This window comes from Sapajus apella, unplaced genomic scaffold (genome assembly GCF_009761245.1).
Source record: "Sapajus apella isolate SASKATOON/1434 unplaced genomic scaffold, GSC_monkey_1.0 scaffold156, whole genome shotgun sequence".
Taxonomy (NCBI): Eukaryota; Metazoa; Chordata; class Mammalia; order Primates; family Cebidae; genus Sapajus; species Sapajus apella.
In genome coordinates this window covers 2,333,142-2,360,626 of record NW_022437096.1, presented here as the reverse complement: position 1 = coordinate 2,360,626, position 27,485 = coordinate 2,333,142, and the positions used below count along the sequence as shown (strand labels likewise).

General features: G+C 46.4%; 1 protein-coding gene across 1 annotated transcript in view; it reads left to right on the top strand.

Annotated features, from left to right (window-relative positions):
* The first annotated feature begins 810 nt into the window (after positions 1–810).
* Positions 811–27,485, top strand: part of SYCE3 (synaptonemal complex central element protein 3) — a 30,356-nt gene continuing 3,681 nt past the window's right edge. Inside the window, exons 1-2 of the mRNA XM_032266214.1 lie at positions 811–945; positions 8,598–8,724. Of these exons, the coding sequence (XP_032122105.1) occupies positions 8,616–8,724 (109 nt within the window). The 5' untranslated portion in view covers positions 811–945; positions 8,598–8,615. The remainder of the gene's footprint in view (positions 946–8,597; positions 8,725–27,485) is intronic.

The following is a 27,485-nucleotide window of genomic DNA, read 5'->3' as shown; positions in this document are numbered from 1 at the left end:
ACCACCACTCAGCCAAACAGCAGCAGCGGCCGGCTCCGTCACCACCCGCCTCGGCAGCCGGACACCTCTTAACTCTGCCACTCGCCTGCTTACCACCCTTCCAGGGTGCCCGTGGCCCTCTGAAAAAAAGGCTGAGCTCAGACCGGCCTCTAGGCAGCCTCCGCCCAGCCAGGGCTGTCACTGGCCCTCTAGGTGCTGAGTGGTTCTGCCTCCAGTTCTTGCCTGGAGACGAGGAGCACCCCGGACACCCCAGCCCTTTCCAGGCCGCGGAGACCTGCGTGCGCCTCGGCCTTGCCTCCCTGAGTCAGGGCTGTCTCCTCTGTAAGACACATGCCACGCAGTGCCGGCCACGCAGTGCCGGCCACGCAATACCGGCCACGCAATGCCGGCCACGCAGTGCCGGCCACGCAGTGCCGGCCACGCAATGCCGGCCACGCAGTGCCGGCCACGCAGTGCCGGCCACGCAGTGCCGGCCACGCGGTGCCGGCCACGCGGTACCGGCCACGCGGTGCCGGCCACGCATGGTCGCTGTGACCGTGGAAATAGCTGGGCGTTCAGCTACTCATTCCACACACTTTTACCAGCACCTTCGGTACCAAGCGCTGTCCTAGACACTGGGCAAACGAGGCCCTGCGTGTAAGTCCCTAAGCTCAAGAAGGGGTGGGGGCAAAACCGTCAGGCCCGGAAGCTCCTCGTCTCCGCCGGATTCTCCCTCAACCTCGGGGCGTCCCCAGCTCCTCACCGGTCAGTCCCAGGCCCGGACGCCGCCGACCTTCAGGAGCGGCCCCGCCCCTTTTCCCGAGGACACCCAATGAGAGCGAGGGGCCACTTCCGGGGCGGGGCTGCTAACGGAAGGGGCGGGGCATCGCTCCCGAGGCGCGGCCTTGTTCCTCAGGCGGCCGCTGGGGGCGCCAGAGCGGGACCGGAGCGCGCGCCGAGCAGGAGGTGAGCGAGGCCGTCCCGGGCCCCGGCCCTCCCGACGCGCGTCCTGCCCGGGCCTGGCCTGTCCTGGCGTCCGCGGCTGCTCGGAGCTCAAACCCGACCCGCGGATTCGACCCGCCTCGCCCGCCTCGCCCCTCGCCCCTCGCCCGCCTCGCCCCTCGCCCGCCTCGCCCCCCTCGCCCCTCGCCCCTCACCCCTCGCCCGCCTCGCCCCTCACCCCTCGCCCGCCTCGCCCCTCACCCCTCACCCACCTCACCCCTCGCCCCTCACCCCTGGCCCCACCTCACCCTTCACCCCATCTCAACCCTCACTCACCTCCCACTTCACCCCACCTCGCCCCTCACCCGTCAACCCCTCTCCTCACTGCACACCCCATGCCCCACTCTCCTCGCTCCACACCCCTCACCCTACCGCTCTAACCCCACATTTCTCACCTCAGTCCCCCACCCCCTTACATCTGACGTCCATCTCCTCACACCATGCATGCCGGATCCTGAACTACATACCCTGGGCTTTTCATTCCACACAACATGGCCCTCTTTCCCTTCTACCTCCCACACCTGGGACCACAGGAGTCCACACCACCTCACACCCCAAGTTCCCAAACACTCTGGCTTCCTCCCATCTGTACTCAGGACCGGCCCAGACTTCTCATAACCCTAACTCCAAAACTTCCCTCCCCACATCACATGCACATTCCCTTCCTGTGCTGCTCTCACCCCATACAAAGGAGCACATCTCTTCACCAAGCGTCCCTCTTATTCCCTCATATTTCTTATTCTGAAAGGGATCCCAGAGTCTATTAGAAACTCTTTGTACCACGCAAGACACTCAGATCACAAACCAGACTCTTGGCTCTGACTTCCTCAACCACGCCTTTCACACCCAAAGTGATACCCAACCCAGACCCCACACTCCTGCCACCCATCTTAAGCCCTATTCCATTGTGCTTTGGTGCGAGCTGAGGCCTCTTTCTCCACCCAGTGCCAGTTGTCCCAGGCAATCTCATCAGGGAAGAAATTTCATGAATTCTAATCCTGTGGCTTCTTCCTCCACATCAGCTCTCACACCCTCTCCCTGGATCTACTTTTCAGAGCTATCCCTCCTCAGATCCTGTGCCACTCTGGCCACAGCCTCCATCCTTCTAGCAGTCTCATCTTTACTCCCAAATCTATGTGGGGCCACCCCAACACCCCAGTTATACAGGATGCATGTCTTTTCTTTCTTTCTTTCTTTCTTTCTTTTGAGTCAGTTTTGCTCTTGTTGCCCAGGCTGGAGTGCAATGGCACCATCTCAGCTCACCGCAACTCTGCCTCCCAGGTTCAAGCAATTCTCCTGCCTCAGCCCCCAGAGTAGCTGGGATTATAGGCGCATGCCACCACCCCCGGCTAATTTTGTATTTTTAGTAGAGATGGGGTTTCTCCATGTTGGTGAGGCTGGTCTCAAACTTCCGACCTCAGGTGATCTGCCCACACTCAGCCTCCCAGAGTGCTAGAGTTAGAGACGTGAGCCACCGTGCCCAACCAGGATACATGGCTTTTCTGTGTCTCTGCTTAATCCCAACCATCATCTTAACCACTCCTTAAACCACTCTCATACTTGTGCCCTCAGTGTCCTTACCTTGTCCGTCCACTGCATACATGTCTAAGCCCCCAGGCCTTCTACACTCCGTCCTTGTTTCTGTGCCGTCCTAGGGTCCTGAGGACACTAGCTATGTGGCCTTAGCCACATTCCTAAGTGCCCCTAGGGAGGCATACAGCTTCGCTACACCCTTATCATTCTCAAACTAAGAATGTCTGTTGTCACAAGGAGAAACTTTTCATTGCCATTTATGAGGGAGTTAGAGACCATCAGGGCTGAATTCCCCTCTTGCCATCCTACCTTGACCTCTACCTACCTTACTCTATCCCTACCTCCTTAACTTCCCTTACCGTCATAGGTTAAAAACGGCCCTTTACATGTCGGAGACTAGTCCACCATCAGCTACCCTTTCTCCTGATTCTTCTTTTTTTTTTTTAGACAGAGTTTTGCTCTTGTTGCCCAGGCTGAAGTGCAATGGCATGATCTCAGCTCACCACAACCTTTGCCTCCTGGGTTCAAGCGATTCTCCTACCTCAGCCTCCCAAATAGCTAGGATTACAGGCATGTGCCACCACGCCTGGCTAATTTTGTATTTTTTGTAGAGACGAGGTTTCTCCATCTTGGTCAAGCTGGTCTTGAACTCCCAACCTCAGGTGATCCACCTGCTTTGACCTTCCAAAGTGCTGGGATTACAGGTGTAAACCACCTCGCTGAGCCTCTTTTTTTTTTTTTGGACAGCCTCATCCTGTTGTCCAGGCTGGAAAGCAATGGCATGATCTCAGCTCACTGCAACTTCTGCCTCCCAGGTACAAGTGATTCTTTTGCCTCAGCCTCCTGAGTAGCTGGGATTACAGGCGAGCACCACCACATCCAGCGAACTTTTTGTATCTTTAGTAGAGACAGGGTTTCACCATGTTGGTCAGGCTGGTCTCGAACTCTTGACCTCATGAATGCCTGCCTCGGCCTCCCAAGTGCTGGGATTACAGGTGTGAGCCACTGCACCTGGCCTCTTCAGGCTTTTCTATCCAACTAGCTCTTTCCACACAGCCTAGAAACATGAAGAATTCAAAAAACAAAAAACCTTCACTCTATACCACCTTCTAGTTCTCTGGTTTTTTCTACCCTTCCCATCTAAATCTGTACACACTATCCATTTTGTCTAATGATCCATTAATTATTTAATTCATGGAAATCTTTTTACTTTTATGGCCTTCCTGAAACATCTCACCAAGTTGACCAGTGACACCCAAATCAAATATCCTGAATTTACTGAGCCTTTTTTTCTTTTGCAGAGGAGATCTTGCAGATCTTGCTCTGTAGCCGAGACTAGAATGCCGTGGCACAGTTGTCCCACCTCAGCCTCCTGAATAACTAGGGCTGCAGGTGTACACCACCACACCCAACTATTTTTAAATTTTTTTGTATAGACTATTGCCCAGGCTGGTTTCTAATTCCTGGCTTCAAGCATTTTTCCTGCTTTAGCCTCCCAAAGAACTGCGATTACAGGCATGAGCTACCGTGCCTGGCCTGCCATGCCCAAATATTGTAATCTTTGACACTAGCGTAGTATCTCCCAACTTAAAACAAAATACCCTTGTGACTCTACATTGCATTCCAGGTACTGGCATGTTTCTGTGCTTCTCTTTGAAGCAAAACTCACCAGTTTCTACTTCTTCCCTCTCTTTAGAAACATTTAAATCGAGTTCTTGTCCCAGCCACTCCATCAAAACAGCTCTTGTCAAGATTGCCAGTGTGACCTCCGGATTGTCAAATCCGGTGGTCACTTTTATTATTATTATTATTATTATTATTTTTGAGACAGAGTCTTGCTCTGTTGCCCAGGCTGGAGTGCAGTGGTGTGATCTCAGCTCACTGCAGCTTCTGCCTCCTGGGTTTAAGTGATTCTCCTGCCTCAGCCTCCCTAGTAGCTAGAATTACAAGTGTGCACCACCAGGCCCCACTATTTTTTTTTAATTTTTAGTGGAGATGGGGTTTCACCATGTTGGCCAGGCTGGTTTTAAACTCCTCAACTCAAATGATCCACTTACCTCGGCCTCCCAAAGTGCTAGGATTACAAGGCATGCGCCATCATGCCCAGCCCAGTGTCACTTTTTAATCCTAATACTACTTGATAGGCAACATAATTTATTACTTCTTGTTTACTCTCTTCACTTGACTTCCAAAACATCAGTCTCTCCTGGTTCAGCTTGTACCTCACTGGCTGCTGCTTTTTTGTCTCCTTTGCTGGTTCCTCTACATCTTCCCAGACTCTAAATATTGGAGAGCTCAGACCTCTCCTTCATTTACCCTGATTTCCTAGGTGATCTCAACTAGTCCTGTGGCTGTAAATGTTATCTATACTCCAATAACTCCCAAGTAAGTGTACTTAACCAGGCTTTTCACTGCACTCCACATTCATATTTCCATTTGGATGTCAGCAAATACTATCGGCTCTGTTTTCATAAGATATCCAGAATCTGTTCACCTCTCACTACCTCCACTTCTCTTTTTTCTTTTTTTTTTTTTTTTGAGAGGGAGTCTCGCTCTGTTGCCCAGACTGGAGTGCAGTGGCATGACCTCGGCTCACTGCAACCTCTGCCTCCCAGGTTCAAGTGAGTCTCCTGCCTCAGCCTCCTGAGTAGCTGGGGCTACAGGCACATGCCACCATGCCTGGCTAATTTTTGTATTTTTAGTTGAGATGGGATTTCACCATATTGGACAGGCTGGTCTCAAACTCCTGACCTCGTGCTCCCTCTGCTTCAGCCTCCTAAAATTCTGGGATTATAGGCATGAGCTACCAAGCCCAGCCACTACCTCCACTTCTAACACTGATCCAAGCCCCATCATCCCTTACCTGGAGTTTTGCAGCTATCTTCTTTTTTTTTTTTTCTTTTTCTTTTGTACCCAAGCCTCCATTACCTGAAGCAGCAGCTACCTTCTAACTGCTCTCCCTGTTCCACCCTCTCCACCCCTAAGTCTATTCTCAACATAAAAGCCAGAGTGATCCTTTTAGGTCGTTATTCAAATCATGTCACCTTTGTCAACACCTTTTCTATTGTTTCCTCATGTCACTCAGAATAAAAATCAAAAGTCCTGGCCAGGCACGGTGGCTCACACCTGTAATCTCAGCACTTTGGGAGGCCAAGGCAGGTTGATTACCTGAGGTTCAGGAGTTTGAGACCAGCTTGGCCAACATGGCAAAATCCTGTCTCTAATAAAAATACAAAAATTATCCAGGCATGGTGGCAGGTGCCTATAATCCCAGCTACTTGGGAGGCTAAGGCAGGAGAATTGCTTTAACCTGGGAGGCGGAGGTTGCAGTGAGCCAAGATCACACCACTGCACTCCAGCCTGGGTGACAGAGTAAGACTCTGTCTCAAGAAAAAAAAAAAAAGAGTGTGTATTGCAAAGAGAAGGGGCTGAAAAGGACCCTCCCTTGACACATTAGAGCCAGCAAAGGAGAGAGCCAAGAAAGAACAGGGAAGGAAATACCAGAGGTGGACAGAGTTTGAAGAGAACAAGGTTAAAACATCAAGAGGATTTTGAGCAGGAAAAAAATGGCCAAATGTCAGTGCTGCAGAGAAGTGAAATAAAAGAAAGTCCCCTGAGAGTGCCAGTTATGACGTTGGTGAGAGCATTGTCAGTGAGTGGCAGAGACAGATGCCAAATAACAGTGGAGTAAGGAGGATAGGCAAATGTGTGAGGCCTGGCTGGGTAAGGAAGGAGAGGGAATAGCTATAGGAGAGGATCAAGGAAGGTGTTCCAGACATTTCTTCCTCCTGTCACCCTCTATTAGCCCCCTGCCGTGCCACCTGCCTGTACCTCCCCACTCACTCTTAGCAAATTATTCCTACTTACCAAAAAGCAGGATGGGGTCCCTGCATATGGAATGACTCCATGCCCACAAAGGTAGCTCCTTTACAGATCCCAAAAGACCATACACCCTGCCCCTGCACCCTTGTTCTCAGATCTGCCTCTCAGGCCTCCTGGAGGGCCCTTTGCTCCTCCCTCAGAATCTCTACCCTTAACAGGGAGGATGGCAAGAGGGAAAAGATCATAATTTTCTTTTCTTTTCCCTTCTTTTTTTGAAATGGAGCTTCACTCTTATCGCCCAGGCTGGAATGCAATGGCATGATCTCGGCTCACTGCAACGTCCGCCTCCCAGGTTCAAGCAATTCTCCTGCCTCAGCCTCAAGTAGCTGGGATTACAGGCGCCCACCACCATGCCTGGGTAATTTTTATATTTTTAGTAGAGATGGGGTTTCACCATGTTGGCCAGGCTGGTCTCGAACTCTTGACCTCATGAATGCCTGCCTTGGCCTCCCAAGTGCTGGGATTACAGGCGTGAGCCACTGTGCCTGGCCAAGATCACAATTTTCTTTTCAAATTAGAGTGTTATAATAGTCCTTTATTCAACCAACGTTTATTAAACATTTGCTATTTTCCTAGCCCTGAGCTGAGCACTAGGAATAGTTCATTGAAAAGACAGCCTCTGCTCTCCAGGACCTCACGGTCTAGTTGGGGAGGTAGAGAGTCCACAATCATACCAGCTAAGAGGTACCATTATGAGGGAGGCCCAGGAAGTCACAGGAGAACTGAGTGGAGGCCTCTAACTCTGAATTAAAGGCCAGGAAGCTTTTCCCCACATGTACAGTGGGAACAATGCCACAGTATCTGTGGCCCATTCCTCCCTATTTTATGCTTATCTGGCTCATTCCTTCACCTTCATAGGGTTACAAGTTCCCTGACAGCTCTTACAACATTATTAATCTATTTCTCTCCTTTCTTACTCGTGCCTTGTATATAAATAGGTAAGCATCAAATATTAACAGAATGAATTAATGTATATTAATAAAGATTAGGAGAGGATCTGGAGTGATTTAATTACAGTTCAATATTTTAAATAACAATAGATATGATTTATTAAGTGCTCATTATGGTAGATACTGTTCTGAATAGTATGTAATTTATTTCAATTAATCCTCACAAAACTCCGCAAGATATAGGTACCACTAATAATTCTCTTTTAAAAAATACAAAACTTGGCCGGGCACAGTGGCTCACGCCTGTAATCCCAACACTGGGAGGCCGAGGCAGGCAGATCACCTGAGATCAGGAGTTAGAGACCAGCCTAACCAACACAGAGAAATCCCATCTCTACTAAAAATACAAAATTAGCCAAGCATGGGGGTGCATGCCTGTAATTCCAGCTACTTGGGAGGCTGAGGTGGGAGAATCACTTGAACCTGGGAAGCAGAGGTTGCAGTGTGCAGAGATCACGCCATTGCATTTTAGCCTGGGCAATAAGAGCGAAACTGCATCTCAAAAAAAACTTTTAAAAATCACGAAAAATTTGTTGAGAAGACGTATAAGTTGCCAAAGGTAGCACTGCTGATAGGTGGTGGAACCAAGATTTGAACCCAGGCAGTTCTGTTCCAGAAACAGGACAATCTCTATAGGGCACTGCCTCTAATGCCCAGGAGAATTCTTCTGGAAAGTTAAGTTGATAATAATTTTTTTTAATGTGTGAACCATTTCATTTTTTAAAATTAAACTTACCCTCCTCCAGGCTCCCATAGCTTGATATGTGTAATTATTACATTAACTGCTATTTATGTATCTGCTTTTGCATCTGTCACATTCTGGTTTGTCACATGCTATTTGTGACTTACTCCCATATTGCACAAGAAATTCCTTAGGTGCAGGGATTGTATCTTTATAACATCACCGCAATAGCTTGCATCTTAGTGGGTACTAAATACAGTTTTGCCAGAATAAATTCCACTATTATGTTAACATTATGGCAGACTTTTTCCCTTACGATGATGAAGATGTTTTCTGTGTTAATCACTGCAGCCTTCAGCTATATTTGTATGGCAAGGATGGCAGAAAGGGGAAAGACAGCTTCTATGTGCCAAAAGCTATGCTGGGCTCTCTAGGCATGTTCCCATTTAACCTTTACAACAGCCCTGTGGAGTAAGTGGTATTGTCTGAATCTGAGAGAATTCCTTGGAGAAATCACTGAGTTATAACGAATGGAGCTGGAATTGAAATGTGGGTCTGTCTCACTGCAGCTTCTGTGCATTCCCTAAATGGCTGATGCTGACCCTGAGGAAAAAACCTACAACAACATGCTGAAAATGCTCTCAGATCTGAATAAGGACTTGGAAAAACTATTGGAAGAGATGGAGAAAATCTCAGGTAGGACGTGTGAACCCCTACCTGAGTATCTGAGTTTCTGAGATAGATCTCAATCAATTTAGAAAGTTTATTTTGCCAAGTTTAAGGATGCGCCTGTGACACAGTCTCAGGAGGTCCTGAGGACATATGCCCAAAGTTGGCAGGCACAGCTCACTTTTATACTTTCTAGGGAGAGAGAATACATCAGTCAGTACCTGTCAGATGTAATAAATATTAGTGATAATGGATCATAGAAGTAGAATATGGTATTGTTACAGGAAAAGGGTCCCGATCTAGACCCCAAGAGAGGGTTCTTGGATATCGCACAAGAAACAATTTAGGGTGAGCCTATAACGTAAAGTGAAAGCAAATTTATTAGGAAACTAAAGAAATAAAAGAATGGCTACTCCATAGACAGAGCAGCCCTGAGGGCGGCTGGTTGCCCACTTTTATGGTTATTTCTTGATGATATGCTAAACAAGGGGTGGATTATTCATGCCTCCCCTTTTAAGACCATATAGGGTAACTTCCTGATATTGCCATGGCATTTGTAAACTGTCATGATGCTGATGGGAGTGTAGCAGTGAGGATGACCAGAGGTCACCTCTGGTCACCATCTTGGTTTTGGTGGGTTTTAGCCAGCTTCTTTACTGCAAACTGTTTCATCAGCAAGGTCTTTATGATCTATATGTTGTGCTGATCTCCGGTCTTATTCTGTGGCTTAGAATGCCTTAACCGTCTGGGAATGTAGCCCAGTATGTCTCAGCCTTATTTTACCCAACTCCTATTCAAGATGGAGTTGCTCTGGTTCACACATCTCTGACAGTCTGACCTGATATAATAGTCAGTTGTTTAAGGGATGAGATGGAGTCAGGCCTACGGTTTAATCTAAAACAAAACATCCCTGATCAGATCTATTTTGTGAGCGATCACAATCCGGATCTTTAATTGTGCCTTTTCCTTTTGCTGTATCTGGCATAACATTTACAAGAGATATATAATGCTAATACAGTGACAGATGTCATAAAGATAGTGAAGATTAGGCATCCAAGAAGGTTATAGACATAATCAGAGGGCAGTAAACAACAAGCCAAAAAAAAAAAAAAAAAAGCCTTGCATACATCATCATATTCTTTGATCAGACTCACAATGTGTTTACCCTCCTTATCAAGGATTATCTGAACCTTATGATAAATCTTATTTAAGGATTGTAGGACTGACATTAAATCAGAATCCACGCTGAGGCAGGAGAGTCTCTTGAATCTGGGAGGTGGAGGTTGCAGTTAGCTGAGGTCATGCCACTGCACTCCAGCCTGGGCAACAGAGCGAGACTCTGTCTCAACAACAACAACAACAAAAAAAAATCAGAATCCAATAAATTAAATCTCTCTTTTGGCCAATTTGTCTCCATAAGTATAACATGCTGAGGAGGGTACAAATCAAATGCAGGGAACGTCTGGTCCTCGGTATCTAAATTGTCATAGGACTTGTTAACAGTAGACAAATCTATTTTTCCCACCACTTTTATATGCACCATATACTGATATTTGGGAGAGAAAAGGATGTTTTGTCACAGGAGAAGTCGTATAATTCTATAGTATCATTTTTTTTGTCCCTCAGCAGGACTCCCTATGGCCAAGGGCCTTAAGAATCAAAAGACTTATAGCCAATTAATTGTTCTAGGCCAGATAGGAATGGAGGTGAACAGGCATTCATTACCTCTTAAAATTATTATTTTAAATAAAAAGCCAACAAACAAAACCAAATGCAAAGTTACAAGACTGACTTATTTAGAATTTCTATGTATTGAGCTACTGTAAGCTTGTTTTTTATTATAGACTTACAGCAATTAGCTATAAAAATATGAGCATTGGCCGGGTGTGGTGGCTCACACCTGTAATCCAAGCACTCTGGAGGCCAAGGTGGGTGGATCACCCGAGGTCGGGAGTTCAAGACCAGCCTGACCAACATGGTGAAACCTCATCTTTAAAAAAAAATAATAATAAAATAAAATAAAATAAAAAATAAAAAATATGAGCATTGTTCTGGGCTGGGTGCAGTGGCTCACCCCTGTAATCCCAGCACTTTGGGAGGCTGAGTCGGGTGGATCACCTGAGGTCAGGAGTTTGAGACCAGCCTGGCCAACATAGTGAAACCCCATCTCTACTAAAAATACAAAAATTAGCCAGGCGTGGTGGTGTGCCTGTAGTCCCAGCTACTTGGGAGGTTCAGGAGGCTGAAGCAGGAGAATCACTTGAACTTGGGAGGCAGAGGTTGCAGTGAGCTGAGATCATGCCACTGCTCTCTAGCCTGGGCAACAGAGCAACACTCAGTCTCTAAATAAATAAATAAGCATTGTTCTGAAAACTAATTAAAAATATGTAAGGCCGGGCGCGGTGGCTCAAGCCTGTAATCCCAGCACTTTGGGAGGCCGAGGCGGGTGGATCACAAGGTCAAGAGATCAAGACCATCCTGGTCAACATGGTGAAACCCCGTCTCTACTAAAGCTACAAAAAAAAATTAGCTGGGCATGGTGGTGCGTGCCTGTAATCCCAGCTACTCAGGAGGCTGAGGCAGGAGAATTGCCTGAACCCAGGAGGCGGAGGTTGCGGTGAGCCAAGATCGCGCCATTGCACTCCAGCCTGGGTAACAAGAGCGAAACCCCTTCCCAAAAAAAAAAAAAAAAAAAAAAAATATGTAGATAGATAGACAGATAATAATTTATCTTCACAACTCATATTTGGGAGTATTATACCCAGGAGGCTTTGTTATAAGGTATTTTTATCCTGTTAGTAAATATGTTCCTTTAAATCTATATTAAGCAGAAAATTATTTACAGTTGAGGTGAATGCAAAGGTGACACATAATAGTTTAGAAGGCAACTAAACTTGTTTTACCAGCTCTTTAGGCATCTTTGTACCCCTTCTTTATTTGAAGGGTTTGACCTTGACCTAATTTTATCCCTCAAAGCAGGCCCTTACACTCTCATACTCTTGACTCTTCTGTGATAGTCCCTGGGCATAGAGGGAGGGTGATTGTATAGTTTTAGCACCAGAGCATTTGCAGTGAAACAGATCCAGGTCCAGTGGGATGCTAAATGAGGGAAATTCATATCTCTGATCTTCAGAATACCATGATTTTGGTTTCCTTCGAAGTAAAATGAGGAGAGATAAGTTTGACAATTATAAGAGTAATTTGTGTGTCAGAACATAAAAAGGAATGTAGGGTCCAGCCCTACAGGGTTCTGTGAGCCCCTCCCTGCTGGCACAAGAGACAAGAAATTGTAGAAGTAAAAGACACAAGACACAGAGATAGAGAAAAGAGAGTCTGGGCTCGGAGGTCCACTGCAAACCAAATCGCAGAGTCCTGCAGTGGCCCCAAGCGTCCACACCCTCTGACTTTTATTGAGTATAAAAGCTGGGGTCAGGGAAAATAGGGCGTAGGTAGGGAGTGGCCTTGGTGGTCAGCGACTGGGGGCAGGGTCAAGTACATCATGTGTCATACAGGTAGGGGCTCAGGAATTTTCAGCAGCCGAGATGAGGTAAGGGGCATAATGCGTCAGCACTTTTTCCATACTTGTCACAAAGACATTAGGATTTACATTACTTTTACTGATTAATTCTTATAAGAAAAAAGGAACCTGATGCAGAAGCAGATCTTGAGGTTGACATGGAACGTGACCACTGAAGCACAGCATCACATAGAGACATTTAAGCCCCCAAATGTCTGCAGGCCTGACAACTTCAGGCCTACCAAAAGAGCTTGGAGAAGCGGAGTTTTCTCCTAACTCCTCTGAGGAAGGAGACATCTCAGCTATTTTGGACGTCTCCTTCCCTAGCTGGCTAAACAGCGGGCACTTTCCCAGCGCTGGCACTGCCATTCAGCCAAGGCGCCCTCCAGCAGCCCTTATGAGGGCATGACAGAGGGCTTAAAGCATCTTGCCTTGGAGTCATTCATTTTATAATGTCACCCCAGGTTCACACTTCCAACTTGAGAGGCATTAGTAAAAGAATTAAGATCACTTATGAATAACTAATAATGACTACAGTTAGATTTCTTGTTACTTTCTTCTTCATTATTTATATGGAAATAGGCTGAGTATTTTGGCTCCTGTCTCAGCACTTACGGAGTCTTCTCCCTACAAAGGAACCTATTCCATTAGGGCACCAACTAAAAATATGAGGAAAAATTATAATCTGGTACTCTCTAGAGGATTACTGTAGTCAAGAAACAATAATTTAATTTACACTCAAAAAGCAAGTTACAGCTGAAATCTACTGTTAAATGTTATGACTTTCCTTTGAAACAATTTCTCTAGCCTCTTTTTTTTCTATTAAAGATAAATTATAGCAAGACCAATTGTGTGCAAGGTACGTTTTAGGCTTTATTATGCTTGCCTGATTATTTGCATAAAATGCAGCAATAATTAGTTGGCTATATAGACTGCCTTTAAGTTGTCTTTGCTTAACTTTACTAAAAATAGTCTATTTTAGTTTAAATCTTGGTAAAATAACCAGTGTCTCCAATTGTTTTGTTTTAAAACTCTTATTAAACTTATGCAAACAACTATATTGTCATAAAATTACTATTTTAATTTTGGAGAACTCAGAAAGGTGACTTGGAAATACCATTTTAAAACCAACAGCTCCTGACAGCTGTCTACCGGGCACTGTAGAATTTAGCAGCTCCTCATAATTAGTCCTAGAAAGAGGCTCTCTGCTTATCAGGTAGCAAGATTTTATGTAAACCATTTTTATTTTATTATGGAACTTTTCTGGAAAACATTATTTCCATTAGCATTGGGGTAGCTTCAGTTAACATTCCATTGCAAGGCAGTAAATGCCCCATCAAGTGGAAATTCTCTAGTTCAGTTGTTATCATTGAAAAGTAGAGTTTTGGCCAGCCACACTGGCACACACCTGTATTCTCAGCACTTTGGGAGGCAAAGGCGAGCAGATCACCTGAGGTCGGGAGTTCAAGACCAGCCCAGTTGACATGGAGAAACCGTGTCTCTACTAAAAATACAAAATTAGCCTGGCATGGTGGCGCATACCTGTAATCCCAGCTACTTGGGAATCTGAGGCAGGAGAATCACTTGAACCTAGGAGGCAGAGATTGCAGTGAGCCAAGATCGTGCCACTGCACTCCAGCCTAGGTAACAGGGAGAGACTCCACCTCAAAAAAAAAAAAAAAAAAACAAAAACTTATAGTTACATTTAATGTTATTTATACCAATAACTCAGGATTTAGCTATTTTCATTAAGCCAACAATATTTCATAAGCATACACAAGCAAATATCATTGTCTTTGGCTAGGCTTTATAGTTTTATAACCCTTATGGCAAATCTTACAGTATTCTGAAGGAATAAACACGAAACCACTTGATCAATAAATGCAAAAAAATTCTTAAGATATTCTAATATGGCCGGGCGCGGTGGCTCAAGCCTGTAATCCCAGCACTTTGGGAGGCCGAGGCGGGTGGATCACGAGGTCAAGAGATCGAGACCATCCTGGTCAACATGGCGAAACCCCGTCTCTATTAAAAATACAAAAAATTAGCTGGGCATGGTGGCGCGTGCCTGTAATCCCAGCTACTCAGGAAGCTGAGGCAGGAGAATTGCCTGAACCCAGGAGGCGGAGGTTGCGGTGAGCCGAGATCGCGCCATTGCACTCCAGCCTGGGTAACATGCGTGAAACTCCGTCTCAAAAAAAAAAAAAAAGATATTCTAATATTATTTTACCAATAACTTTAAAGTCAGTTTATTTATTAAAGATTTTACTGCTGGGCAAGGTAGCTCATACCTGTCATCTCAGCACTTTGGGAGGCCAAGATGGGTGGATCACCTGAGGTCAGGAGTTCAAGACCAGCCTGACCAACATGTAGAAACCCTGTCTCTACTCAAAATACAAAAATTAGCCAGGTGTGGTGGCGCATACCTGTAATACCAGCTACTCAGGAGGCTGAGGCAGGAGAATCACTTGAACCTAGGAGGCAGAAGTTGCAGTGAGCTGAGATTGTGCCATTGCACTTCAGCCTGGGCAACAAGAGAGACCATCTCAAAAAAAAAAAAAATTGCATATTAAAGGAAAACAACTCAGGTGAAAATCAGGTAGCAAAATTTACATTATAAGGTACAGATACAAAAAGTCTGGTGTGCTAGAGGGAAATTAAAATGGATTTAACTGCCAACTAAACATAAAATTCTATAATTTATAAAGGGCTTTTAAATATGTACACACATACACAAAGATCCTATAGCTTTTACTTCAGAACTTTAGCCATGACATAAATACAAAATCACTGGCTTGTAAAAAAACCTGTTAGATCCAAACAGTGATTTTTATCTTAATAGAAAAGTAGCAGCAGATTTAAAGCAGGCAGAAAAAAATAATGGAGAAAAGAGAACTTAGGAACTTTATAGTTTCCATGTTGGCCTTAGGGCTCATTTTCCTTAATGAAATTAAATGTGCACAAAGACCATATTATTTCCATTTTACATAAACTTTGGCAGTAGAGTTGCCATAAAACGTACAGTGCTCAAAAAGGAGTCATTCTCTTTGTTTTCTCCTTATTCTTAGATTATTTGCTTCCCACCTTTTTTTTTTTTCTTAAAAGGAAGAACTAAGCTGTGACCTAGGGTTTTTGTATGGTAAATCAATGTGTGCTGCTTGCAGGCAGGACTCCACAGCGTGTTACCACTGAGTCGTTTCCACCCTCTTATGTGTTTTAGTTTCTTTCTTCAGAGGTCTGTTACTTCTGAGAGGGCTCAAAATGCCAGGTAATCAGCCCTTATAGGCATTTCATGGATGAGTACTTTTTTAAATTAATTTTTGTTGGGGATTTTTCTGTAGGGCCACTGTATGTTGTAGGGGGTCAATGTCCTAGACACTCCTATGAGCCCCGTGGTCACCCAGGGGTGCCTTTCAGCTGGGAGGAGCAAAATGCCCTTTCAGGTCTCTCATTTATCTATGAAAACAACAATTCAGTTCCTCACACAAATGCACACAGACAAGCCAATTGAGATTAATTTGGGGATGAAAGCAATAGAGAAGATCTTTTAGAATGCATCTCTGAACTAGAATTAGGATTACTAAACAACAACTTCCTAGAAGAAGAACCACTCAGAATAAATTCAGGATCATCAACCAAAGGGAGGTCCAGGGCTCAGGAGGACTTAACAGCTCCACCAGAGGGGAAGCTCGAAGTTGGGTATGCTTCAGTGGGCTCCTGCTGGTAGCTCCAAGTTTTGTTTCAATTATGCATTCTTAACAGAGGAAATAACAACAGGGTGGGTTCAGAAACCCACTGGGTCCCCTGTGAGACAGACCTAAGCTAGAACTCCACTGATAATCTGACCTCCATAAGCCCCTACTCTGATTTACAGACCACAGTGATGCTTTGGATCTCCAGGAATTAGTGTCAGTTCAGAGCCTGTGTCCAGTAATCCCCAAAAGATCTGATTATTTCCCTTTTCCCAATGTATAGCCCTTCAGCAGTACTGTGTAAGGGTCTCTATTCCCAAGCTGATGTTGGTGTGAGGAGGAAAAATAACTAAGCAAGTAATCACAGATTTTGATGAGTGTTAAGATAATCTTCATGGTGCTGTGGGACAGCCAAAAGAGGATCTTATTAATATAAAACAGGGAGCCAGGGAAGGCATCCTAGAATAAATGACTTACTAGCTAAGACTAAACATGAGTTAGCTGAATGAAAGAGGGAAGGGGAAAAGTGGAGAGATGAGAGTTTGGGAATACAGAAAGAGGGTTGAAAGCAGGTCGGGGAAAATGAGTTCAGTTATGGACATGTTGAGTTTCAAGTACTGGTTGCATATAAAGGTGATGTTCTACACAGTTTAAAAAAATAAGATCCCAGAGCTCAAAGACGTGTTGAGACTGGAAGTTTCTAAGCATTGTATGTTTATTCATTCAACAAATACTTTCTGAATGAGACACCTATGCCATGTCTTGCACTCAAATTGCCTACAATCTAATGGGAAAATAAATATCCAAGCACATAAATGCAATATACTGTGTTCATCGTTTGGGGATTTTTTTTAGACACAGTAGGGTCTTGCTCTGTCACCCAGGCTGATGTGCAATGGCATGATCACAGCTCACTGCAACCTCCAACTCCTGGACTCAAGCAGTCCTCCTGCCTCAGCCTCCCAAAGTGCCAGGATTACAGGTGTGAGCCACTACATCCAGCCTGTGGGTTAATTCCTATAATTAAAAAAATATTAAAATTTCTATGGGATTTTAGATGAAGGGCTGGAATTTGTTGGCTAACTTATGAAAAACTTAAAAAGAGGCATTGAACATTTTTCTGAAATATTGTTTGGAGTTTTTCAGGTAGACAGGTGATATGGAAGACATTCAGATAGAACAATGTGTGCTAAAGAACAGAGGAGTAATAAAGCAGGTTGGATCTAGGGTTCAACTACTGGAGAATAAACAAGTGGAAGTGGTAGAGAGTGAATCTAAATGAATCTTCTTGGGTCAGATCATCAAAGAGTTTGTATACACAATAAAAGTTATTATGTAGGCAATAGGAGAATTATTGAAGACTATTAAGCAGGGGAATGGCATGAAGAGACATGTGCTTTAGAAAGATTGTAGAGGGTATCAGGAGTCATGAGAGGCATGGAGGTGATGCAGTACTCTAGGAAAGATATGATAAAGGTCAGAATATATTAGCATTGGGGATGGAGAAGCAGGAATTTAGAAAGAAAAATCAGCAGGGCTTATGTGATTTTTAATTGAACATGAGAGGTGAATGGGGAGAGAGAATAGTTCCTGAGTGTTTCCTTTGAGCAACTGTGTGCATGGAGGTGGTACTATTAAGCAACATGGGGATATAGCAAGATTAGAGGTACAGCTTTGAACATACTGAGTTTAGGGTGACCCTAGAAAATCCTGGTGGAAGTCTACTAGGGAGTTTAATGTAGGGAGGTTCTATAGCATGTTATGGTTCAGGTTATAGAATCATATTGTATCCTGATTCCACCACTTAATATTGTGTGACTTTAGTCAAGTTTTATAACCTTATTGTGTTTTGGTTTTCTCAGCCTAGTGAGCTGAGGCTGGCACAACCAGGTATCTCAGCCAGCCAGAGCATTCAGGAGTTAGGGATCTGAGAAGCTAGGGTGTGAGCTTCCTGGTGCTATATACTCTATTAGTTTGGTAGGTCTGTCATAACAAAGAATCACAGATTGGGCAGTCTAAACAACAAAAATGTATTTTCTCACAGTTCTGGAGGCTAGCAGTCTGAGATGAAGGTGTTAGCACAATTGATTTCTTCTGAGGCTTTTCTGCTTGGCTTATAGATGACCATCTTCTCTTTGTGTCTTCACATTGTTTTCCTTCTGTACCTGTCTGTGTCCAAGCTTCCTGTCCTTATGATGACACTAGTCATATTGGATTAGCACCTACACTAATGACCTCGTTTTCACTTACTTATCTCTTTAAAGACCCTATCTCAAATACACTCACATTCTGAGGTAATACGGGGATAGGACTTCAATATGAATTTTGGGTGGTGGAGGGACACCATTTAGTACATAGCAAATACCAAATCTTGAAACATCAAAGTAGAGGAGCTGTTTATATGACACTTATTCTAAGGTAAAACCCTTGAGAATGTTGAGGAAGTCCTGAACTGGGGACTACCTCAGCAATGACCTCACAGATAAAGATTACCAATTACATGAGAGGATAAGCCACTGTGAGTAAAAGAAAAAAAGAATCAACATATTTGCATCTCCAAAGACTGAAGATGATATCAGATGCAGAGTGTAAATAACTGTATATAAAATGGTTAAAGAAGTAATGAATGCAATTAGTAAGATGATCATAAAAGAAACTCAAGAATAAATGGGCATATTTAATCAAACAAATGGAGCTTCTAAAATGAAAAATATAATTGTAAAATAAAAATGGAATCAATACTTGGAGAGAATTAGTCAATTAGAGAAGAATATATCACAGAAATAAAGAAATAAATATGAAAATAAATGAAATTTGTGATATAGATTAAGAAGGTCTAAAATGTATCTAAATTGGGATCTCAGAAAAAGAGAAAATGAATGGAATAGTGACAATATTTAATAATGGCTGTGAATTTTCCAGAACTGATGAAAAATTGAGTCACAGATCCAAGCAACAAAACATATCCCAGGAAAAATAAAATGAAGGCCGGACGCAGTGGCTCACACCTCTAATCCCAGCACTTTGGGAGGCTGAGGCAAGCAGATCGCCTGAGGTCGGGAGTTCAAGACCAGCCTGACCAACATGGAGAAACCCTATCTGTACTAAAAATACAAAATTAGCCTGGTGGGTTGGGGAATTCCTGTAATCCCAGCTACTCAGGAAGCTGAGGCAGGAGAATTGCTTGGACCCGGGAGCTGAAAGTTGCAGTGAACCAAGATTGCGCCATTGCACTCTAGCCTGGGCAACAAGAGCAAAACTTCTTCTCAAAAAAAAAAGAAAAAGAAAATGAAATCTACACCTACACACAAAATAATGAAACTTCAGAACATCAAAGACAAAGAGAAAAACTTTACAAGAAGCCAAAGAGAAAGTAACCATACAAAGGAATTACAACTGGAATGAATTTTCAACAATAATGAAAACCAGTAATTAGTGGAAAAATATTTAAATGGCATGAAAACATTACCCAGAATTTTGCATACAGAAAAAAATAATGCATTTTTCAATAATTAAGGCAAAATAAAGACATTTGCAGATTAACAAAACTAACAATGTCCATCATAAAGAGATGAGCATGGTCATCTCTTCGGTACTCTAAGGGTTGCACCAAGTAAAAGGAACATGATCCCAGAAGGAAGGTCTGAAATCACAAGGTAGTGGAGAACAAATAAAATCTTTTTTTTTTTTTTTTTTTTTTTTTTTGAGATGGAGTTTCGCTCTTGTTACCCGGGCTGGAGTGCAATGGCGCGATCTCGGCTCACCGCAACCTCCGCCTCCTGGGTTCAGGCAATTCTCCTGCCTCAGCCTCCTGAGTAGCTGGGATTACAGGCACGCGCCACCATGCCCAGCTAATTTTTTGTATTTTTAGTAGAGATGGGGTTTCACCATGTTGACCAGGATGGTCTCGATCTCTTGACCTCGTGATCCACCCGCCTCGGCCTCCCAAAGTGCTGGGATTACAGGCTTGAGCCACCACGCCCGGCCAGGAGAGGATTTTTAAGCGAGCTAGGAACATTATAAAATTGGGTGAAGTTTAGGTAAATGGGGGCCTTGCATCTGTTGGGGGAGCAATCAGAGGTTGCCAAGAGCTGGTTGTGGCTGTAAGGAGGAGTGTCACAGATAAAGGCGGTCTTGGTGTAATTTTCAGTTAGGTAAAACCTCCAGACATATGGGGTGTTGCCCTTATATTTTGGTAAGTTTGATAGACAGAGGGCCAGTAGGAGCAGCCTTCCACAGTGGGGAGGAGCCATGTGGGACCCTCTTGACCCGCGACAGGTGAATCCAAGACTGGATTTCAGCGATTTTGATGGCTGATGGGGTGGTAAGGATGACTGTGTATGGTCCTTCCCACTTGGGGGTTAGAGGTTTTGGGGCTAGAGATTTTATAAGGACCGAATCACCCGGGGAGATTTTTTGGGTGTCCTCGGATGGCTGGGTAGGTTGGGGAAGAGAGGCGTTAGCGTGCTCACGGAGAAGGCTTCGGAGGAGGGTGAAATAAGGGAGGTATCCTTCCAAGGGAGCAGCGTCAGGAGGTGGTGGGGTTGAGAGCAGAAAGGGGCGACCGTACAGCAGCTGGAACGGGCTGAGCTGTGATGGGCCCCGAGGGCCTGCCCTTAGCCGAGCGAGGGCAATGGGAAGCAAGGTTACCCAAGACTGGCGAAGTTCTAGCATGAGCTTGGTTAACTGCTCCTTGATGAGGCCATTGGCCCGTTCTACCTTACCGGAGGACTGCGGGTGATAGGCGGTGTGTAATTTCTACTGGATTCCTAGGGAGGTAGAAACAGCGTTAGTAACTTTGGAGATGAAGGCAGGGCCGTTGTCAGATTGGATGGTGGCCGGAAGTCCGAAGCGGGGTATGATGTCTCGGGTGAGATGAGTGGCCACCGTCTCTGCAGACTCAGACGCTGTAGGTTAAGCCTCAATCCAGCCTGAAAAGGTATCAACAATGGTTAACAGATACCGGTACTGTTTATGTTTTGGCATGTGGGTGAAGTCGATTTGCCAGTCTTGGCCGGGAAGAAATCCTCGTAGTTGGTGGAGCTGTTTGCGGGGGTGACAGGACCCCTGGGGGTTAACCTTGGCACAGGTGAGGCATTTTGCATGGACCTCATGGATGGTTTGGGAGAGGCCGTCCGGGTGCAGAAGTGGACTGAGGAAGTGGAGCAGGGCCTTAGGCCCAATGTGAAGAGAGTTATGAATATCCCGGATTATCTGAGTTTGTTGCTGCTTTGGGAGAATGAGAAGGTTGTGCTTAAAGGCCCATTCATGGCCGGGCGCGGTGGCTCAAGCCTGTAATCCCAGCACTTTGGGAGGCCGAGGCGGGTGGATCACGAGGTCAAGAGATCAAGACCATCCTGGTCAACATGGTGAAACCCCGTCTCTACTAAAAATACAAAAAAATTAGCTGGGCATGGTGGTGCGTGCCTGTAATCCCAGCTACTCAGGAGGCTGAGGCAGGAGAATTGCCTGAACCCAGGAGGCGGAGGTTGCAGTGAGCCGAGATCGTGCCATTGCACTCCAGCCTGGGTAACAGGAGCGAAACTCCGTCTCAAAAAAAAAAAAAAAAAAAAAAAAAGGCCCATTCATCTTTGAACGTCACTCCTGGGGTGCTCTGGAGAATTTGTTTTTCCCGGTCTGAGTAAGACGGTTTGTATGACCTGGACAGGAAATAGAGGCAGGCAGGGGGCGGGTGATTTTTTGCAGTGTCTTTTGCTACCCTATCCGCGAAGGCGTTGCCTATAGCCACTGCGGAGCCAGTGGTTTGGTGTCCCCTACAGTGAATGATCGCAACCTTGCTAGGGAGTTGGACAGCCTGGATGAGGTTGGCAATAAGCTTTCCATTTAGGACAGGGGAGCCTTTAGTAGTGAGGAAGCCTCGTTCCTTCCAGATCATACAGTGGGAGTGGGCTATGAGAAAGGCATATTTAGAGTCTGTGTAGATGTTAACCTCTTTGTCCTTAGCCCATTTTAGGGCCTGAGTGAGTGCCACCAGTTCGGCCTGTTGTGAGGTGGTACCCAAGGGAAGGGAGTGGGTTTCAATGATGTCCGTCTGTGTAACTACAGCATAGGCGGCCGTTTGGGGACCAGAGGGATGTGGGATGGAGCTGCCATCGACAAATAGAGTGAGGTCTGATGGCAGAGGCGTAGACTGCAGGTCTGGGCGAGGAGACTGTGCTTCGGCCAAGACCTCGGGGCAATGAAGGGGTTCTGATGCAGAGCTTGAGGGGCATGGAAGGAGGGTGGCCGGGTTTAAGGCAGCACAGTGTGAAAGCGTAATGTTGGGGTTTTCGATAAAGAGTAGATGTATTAGCTGGACTCTAGATGGTCCTAAGTGAGGTAGAGATCGGTGGGTAAGGAGTTCAGCAAGCCTATGAGTGGAGAACACCTGAAGTGGAAGTTGTAAATTGATCTTAAGGGCTTCAGTGGTGAGGGTAGCTGCTGCGGCTAAGGCGCGAAGACAAGGCTGCCATCCCCTTTCAGTGGGGTCTAATTGTTTGGACAGGTGGGCCAGAGGTAGGAGGGTGCCCCCTAGTGGTTGTGCTAGGACCCCTACTGCCGTATGGGATTTTTCATCTGTGTACAGATGAAAAGGCAGGCTGGGGTTAGGCAAGGCCAGGCTGGTGGATGTGCATAGGGCCTTGAGGAGTGCCCGGAAGGCCTGGTCGACCGTGCCCTGGGAAGAGAGCGGTCCCGTAGGGGTGTCTGTTGCGGCCTGATATAGGGGCTTGGCTAAGACGGCATAATTAGGGACCCAGTGGCGGAAGAACCCAACCAGTCCCAAGAAGGAGAGTATTTCCTGAGCTGACTGCAGGGCCTGGAGGGCCTTAAGAGCCTGCAACCGGTCGACCGTGATGGATTTTTTCCCAGGCGTGAGCTGTAAGCCTAGGTAGGTGACTGAAGATGAGGCTACCTGGGCCTTGTTAGGGGACACTCGGTACCCCTTGTCATGTAGGAAATTAAGAAGGATGGTGGTGGCCCGTATACATTCAGGGCGACTAGGGGAGCAGACCAGTAAATCATCTACATATTGGAGGACAGAAGAGGGCGTGAGGTTACAGTTGAGTAGGTCAAGGGCCAGTGCCTGTCCGAACAAGTGAGGGCTGTCCCGGAATCCCTGAGGGAGGACGGTCCACGTGAGCTGCTGGGAAATACCCGTAAGGGGATCATCCCAAGTGAAGGCAAAGATAAAGTATGAGCTTGGGTCGAGGGGAATGGTGAAAAAGGCATCTTTGAGATCTAATACCGAGAAGCAAGCAGTGCTTGGAGGGATATGCGAGAGCAACGTGTAGGGGTTTGGAACAACTGGATGTATGGGCACAACCGCCGCGTTGACAAGACGTAAGTCCTGGACTAGTCTATACTGCCCCGAAGGTTTGCGGACGGGAAGGATGGGGGTATTGCACGGGGAATTGATAGGGATTAGGAGGCCGCGGCTTTTAAGCCGTTCGATGATGGGCCAGAGTCCAAGGCGGTGAGCCTTGGAGATGGGGAATTGTGGACGACAGAGGGACATGGGGGAGGACTCTTTGAGGAGGATTTTAATGGGCCGGTGGTGAGCAGCCACCGTGGGGCTGTCAACATTCCAGACTTGGGGATTTACCTCAGGGAGGAGGGCGACTAGATTTTCTGTGGAGGGTGTGTGTTCGGGGGTGTATGCCAGCAGAAGGAGGTTACATTGAGCGGTTGGGGAGAAGGTAATGTTGGCGTTTAATTTGGAGAGGATGTCTCGTCCCAGCAAGGGCACTGGGCAGGTTGGAATTACCAGGAAGGAGTGAGTAAACGGGACAGAGGCATAAGAGCATGTGAGTGGCGGAGTTTGGCTAGGGACTTGGGGGGTTCCGTCAACTCCCACAACCGAGACCTGGGAAGGGATAATAGGGCCCGAAAAGGAAGGAAGGACAGAAAAGGTAGCCCCCTTGTCCAGCAAGAAGGAGACACTTTTACCCGCTACCTTGAGCGTAACCCTGGGCTCGGCAAGGGTAACTGGAGTTGGGGAGCCAGGGCCCCACTAATCGTCCAACAGCCCCAGCAGTTCTGGGAACGGAGAATTCTGGGTGTCTGGTTCCTGGACAGCACGACCAGGTTCCAGGCTTCCAGTGACAACCCCTTGTTGTCCAGTGTGCCGGCCTGGAAGGGCCGGAACCCTGGGTAAACTGGGGCAGTCCGACTTCCAGTGCCCCATGAGCTGGCAAACGGGACATGGCTTGGTGGGTGGACGAGGCTGGGGACAGGTTGAGGACCAGTGCCCCTCTTTTCCACATTTAAAGCACGCCCCAGGAGGAGGGCCAGAACTGCCTTTTGGCTTTTGGGTTCCTGCCGGCCTCAGAGCGGCAGCTAGCAAAGTGACCTTTTGCTTCATTCGGGCTTGGCGGGCTGCCTCAGCTGTGTCCTCCCTGGCGTTAAAAACTTTAAAGGCCATTTTCACCAGGTCTTGTATGGGGGTTTCCAGACCCTCCTCTACCTTCTTTAGTTTTTTCCTGATATCAGGGGCAGATTGGGAAATGAAATGGGAGGCTAGGACAGTGGCCCCATTCTGGGACGCAGGGTCTAGTCGAGTATAGCGGACTAGCGCTTCTTGCAAGCGACCAAGGAAAAGGGCGGGGTTTTCGTCTGCCCTTTGAGTGATCTCCCTGAGTTTGTCATAATTGACGACTTTGTTAGAGACTATATCCATACCCCTAAGAAGGTACTGGATCATGCGGTCCCGTTGGGGTGTGTCGGACCTGTGGCCAGTTTGGTAGTCCCACTGGGGGTCCACATTGGGAACAACTTCAGTACCCACAGGGATTTGATTGGGATTTATGGCATGGTCCCTGTCTGCTTGGTGCCTGGCTGCCGTGAGGATGCGCTCGTGTTCCTCGGCAGTGAGGGTGGAAGTGCAGATGACACGTATATCGTATATCGTGCCAAGTAAGGCTGTAAGCCTGGGTGAGGTACTGGAACTCTTTGATGTAAGTAGAGGGGTCAGCTGAAAAAGAGCCGAGCCTGCGCTCGATTTGTGACAGATTCTGGAGGGAGAAGGGGACATGCACTCTAACTAAACCTTCCACCCCAGCCACCTCGCGGAGCGGTGCCAGGAGGGTGGGCTGGTGTGAGCGGGTATGGGCTGCCACTGGGGAAGTAAGAGGAGGTGGGGCCTCTAAGGCGGGAGGCGCAGAAGGAGCGGCCGCTGGGGAAACAAAGGGAGGTGGAGTCTCCAAGGCGGGAAGCGCGGAGGGAGTGGCCACCGGAGAAGCAAGAGGAGGTGGGGCCTCTGAGGCAGGAAGCGTGGAGGGGGTGGCCGCTGGGGAAACAAAGGGAGGTGGAGTTTCTAAGGCGGGAAGCGTGGGGGGAGTGGGGGAAGGGCTAACGACTGGTGGTAGCTGGCGGTTGGGGTTGGCGGGAGGAGACAGATGGTCGGGCAGATCCTCCTGCGTTGAGTAAGGCGGGGGAGAAGTAATAGAAATAGCAGAGGAATTTTTGCGAGGAACTTGGGCTAAAAGAACCTGGTGTGTAGAGCAAGTGGAACAAAGGTCCGGGTGGGTACGGAGATCCCAAAAAGCCTGTACATAAGGCACCTCGCGGTCTTTGCCTGTACGGTGGCAGAAATTATCAAGGTCACGAAGGACGTTGGAATGGAAAGAGCCAGTCGGGGGCCAATGTGACTGGTTATCGAGCCGATACTGGGGCCATGCCACTTGAGACAAGAAAATGAGTTTTTTTGCGTCTCAGAGTTTGCGAGTATCCCAATTCGGAGAAATTGAGCAATAAACACCCAAGAGGGGAGTTAGGGGGTATTTTAGACTCCGCGTTCCCCATGGCGTGCGCAGCAGTAATTTCCCTGCCAACGGCTGAGTAAATGCAGGAAGAGGCGTCCCCCTTATGCTGCAAGTACCCAGAGATTTGGAAGAGGGAAGAGTCAGAGAGGGCGTCCCCTGTCTGGCGGTTCCCAAAAGGCTCCTGGAGCCTGGTTGGAGGACCCTGCTCGGGCCGGCCGGCGCTTGGCGAGAGGTCCGTGGACTTGGGGTTGGGAGGGACCACAGTGCACACCACGGGGAAGGAAAGGTAAGGAAAAAAGAACGAACTTACCTTAATCGGAGTGCAGAGAAGCCGGATTCAGAGAGGTCGCAAAGGGGAGGGGCCTGCGGCTGGGCCGGCAGCCCAAACCTCCCGGGTTTCGGCACCACTTGTGCGACCCCTGGTTGTGGGACCCCAACCCACGGAGGCAGGCACCCAGTAGACACGAGGCAGGACGCGTGGTGGCCGGTACCAACTTTATTGGGATCTCCGGGCGACTCAAGCGGGGAGGGAGGAATCACGCGCGCTTTCCTTGTTCGGTGGGTTTTATAGGGGCAGAGGGCCTGGGGCGGTGGGAGAGCAGAGGTGGTGGGTGATGATTAGTTAGGTGGTTAGGTGGTTGCTAGGCGGAAGGGGCTGGAGTTCCTTCAGTCAGGGGCATTGTGCCCAGTCACATAAGGAAGTTAAGCTCCTTCCATGTGGCTGGGGGATGGGGCCAGAGAGGCCTTCTACCAGACAAAAGTTAACTGCATTTTAAAATACTAGCAGCAAAGAAATAGAACACATATTTTAAGGACCATTTACATGCAATAACAGTAGTACACATACACACACAAAGTCTATAGATTACCTCAAAAAAATTTAATAAATGTGCAAGGCCTGTTTACAGAAAATTATAAAACTGACTAAAAGATATTACAGACAAAAATAAATGAAGCAATAGCTACATTCATGATAGAAAGACTGAATGTGTCAGTTCTTCCCAAATTCCATCCAAGAGTTAAAAGTAGTTCTAACCAAAATCCTATTAGCATTTTTCATGGAACTTGATAGGTTGATTCTAAAATATTTATGAGAGACCTAAGAGTCAAAAATGGCTAAGATACTTCTGAGGGAAACAAATAGGACAGGGGATGTACCCTGCAATTAACAACATTTATTATAAAGCTATATAATTAAACTATAAAGCTCTATATTGGCTTAGGAATAGACAAGTTGAATAACAGAATACAGCACAGAGCAGAGATGCCAGAATCAAATATACACATACACATACACAAACACACATTTTTATTACATGTATATATAAAATAAGGCTCGTCCCACCCTGTTTCTCTGTTATCACATACACTGTTTATTTCCTTCACAGCATCTTTCACAATCTTGTCTTATATTTTTATTATCTGTGTCCTCCACTGCAATTGGGATGGAAAACTTCACAAGGGCAGATTGTGTCTCTCTTGCATACTACTGTATTACCAGTTCTGGCCTAGCAAAATGCCAGCACTAAGTGGTGTTCAATAAATGCAGAATGAATGAGTTAATTAAAAACTCAAGAGGCATATATTTCTGGTGAATTTTATGAGGATGATGAGTCCTTATTTTATGTATTCTAAATTTTTTTCCTTGTATGAAGTGACAAGAGGACTCTACACTTGATACAGAGTTTTGGTGTCTGATTGAATTGCCTTTTTGCACTGTGCTTTGATGCTATGTTACTAGCTTCCTTTTAGCAGTGATCACAATTACAGACATAGAAGGACCACCTTGTATTTAAAGAAGGGATATGATCAAGGTCA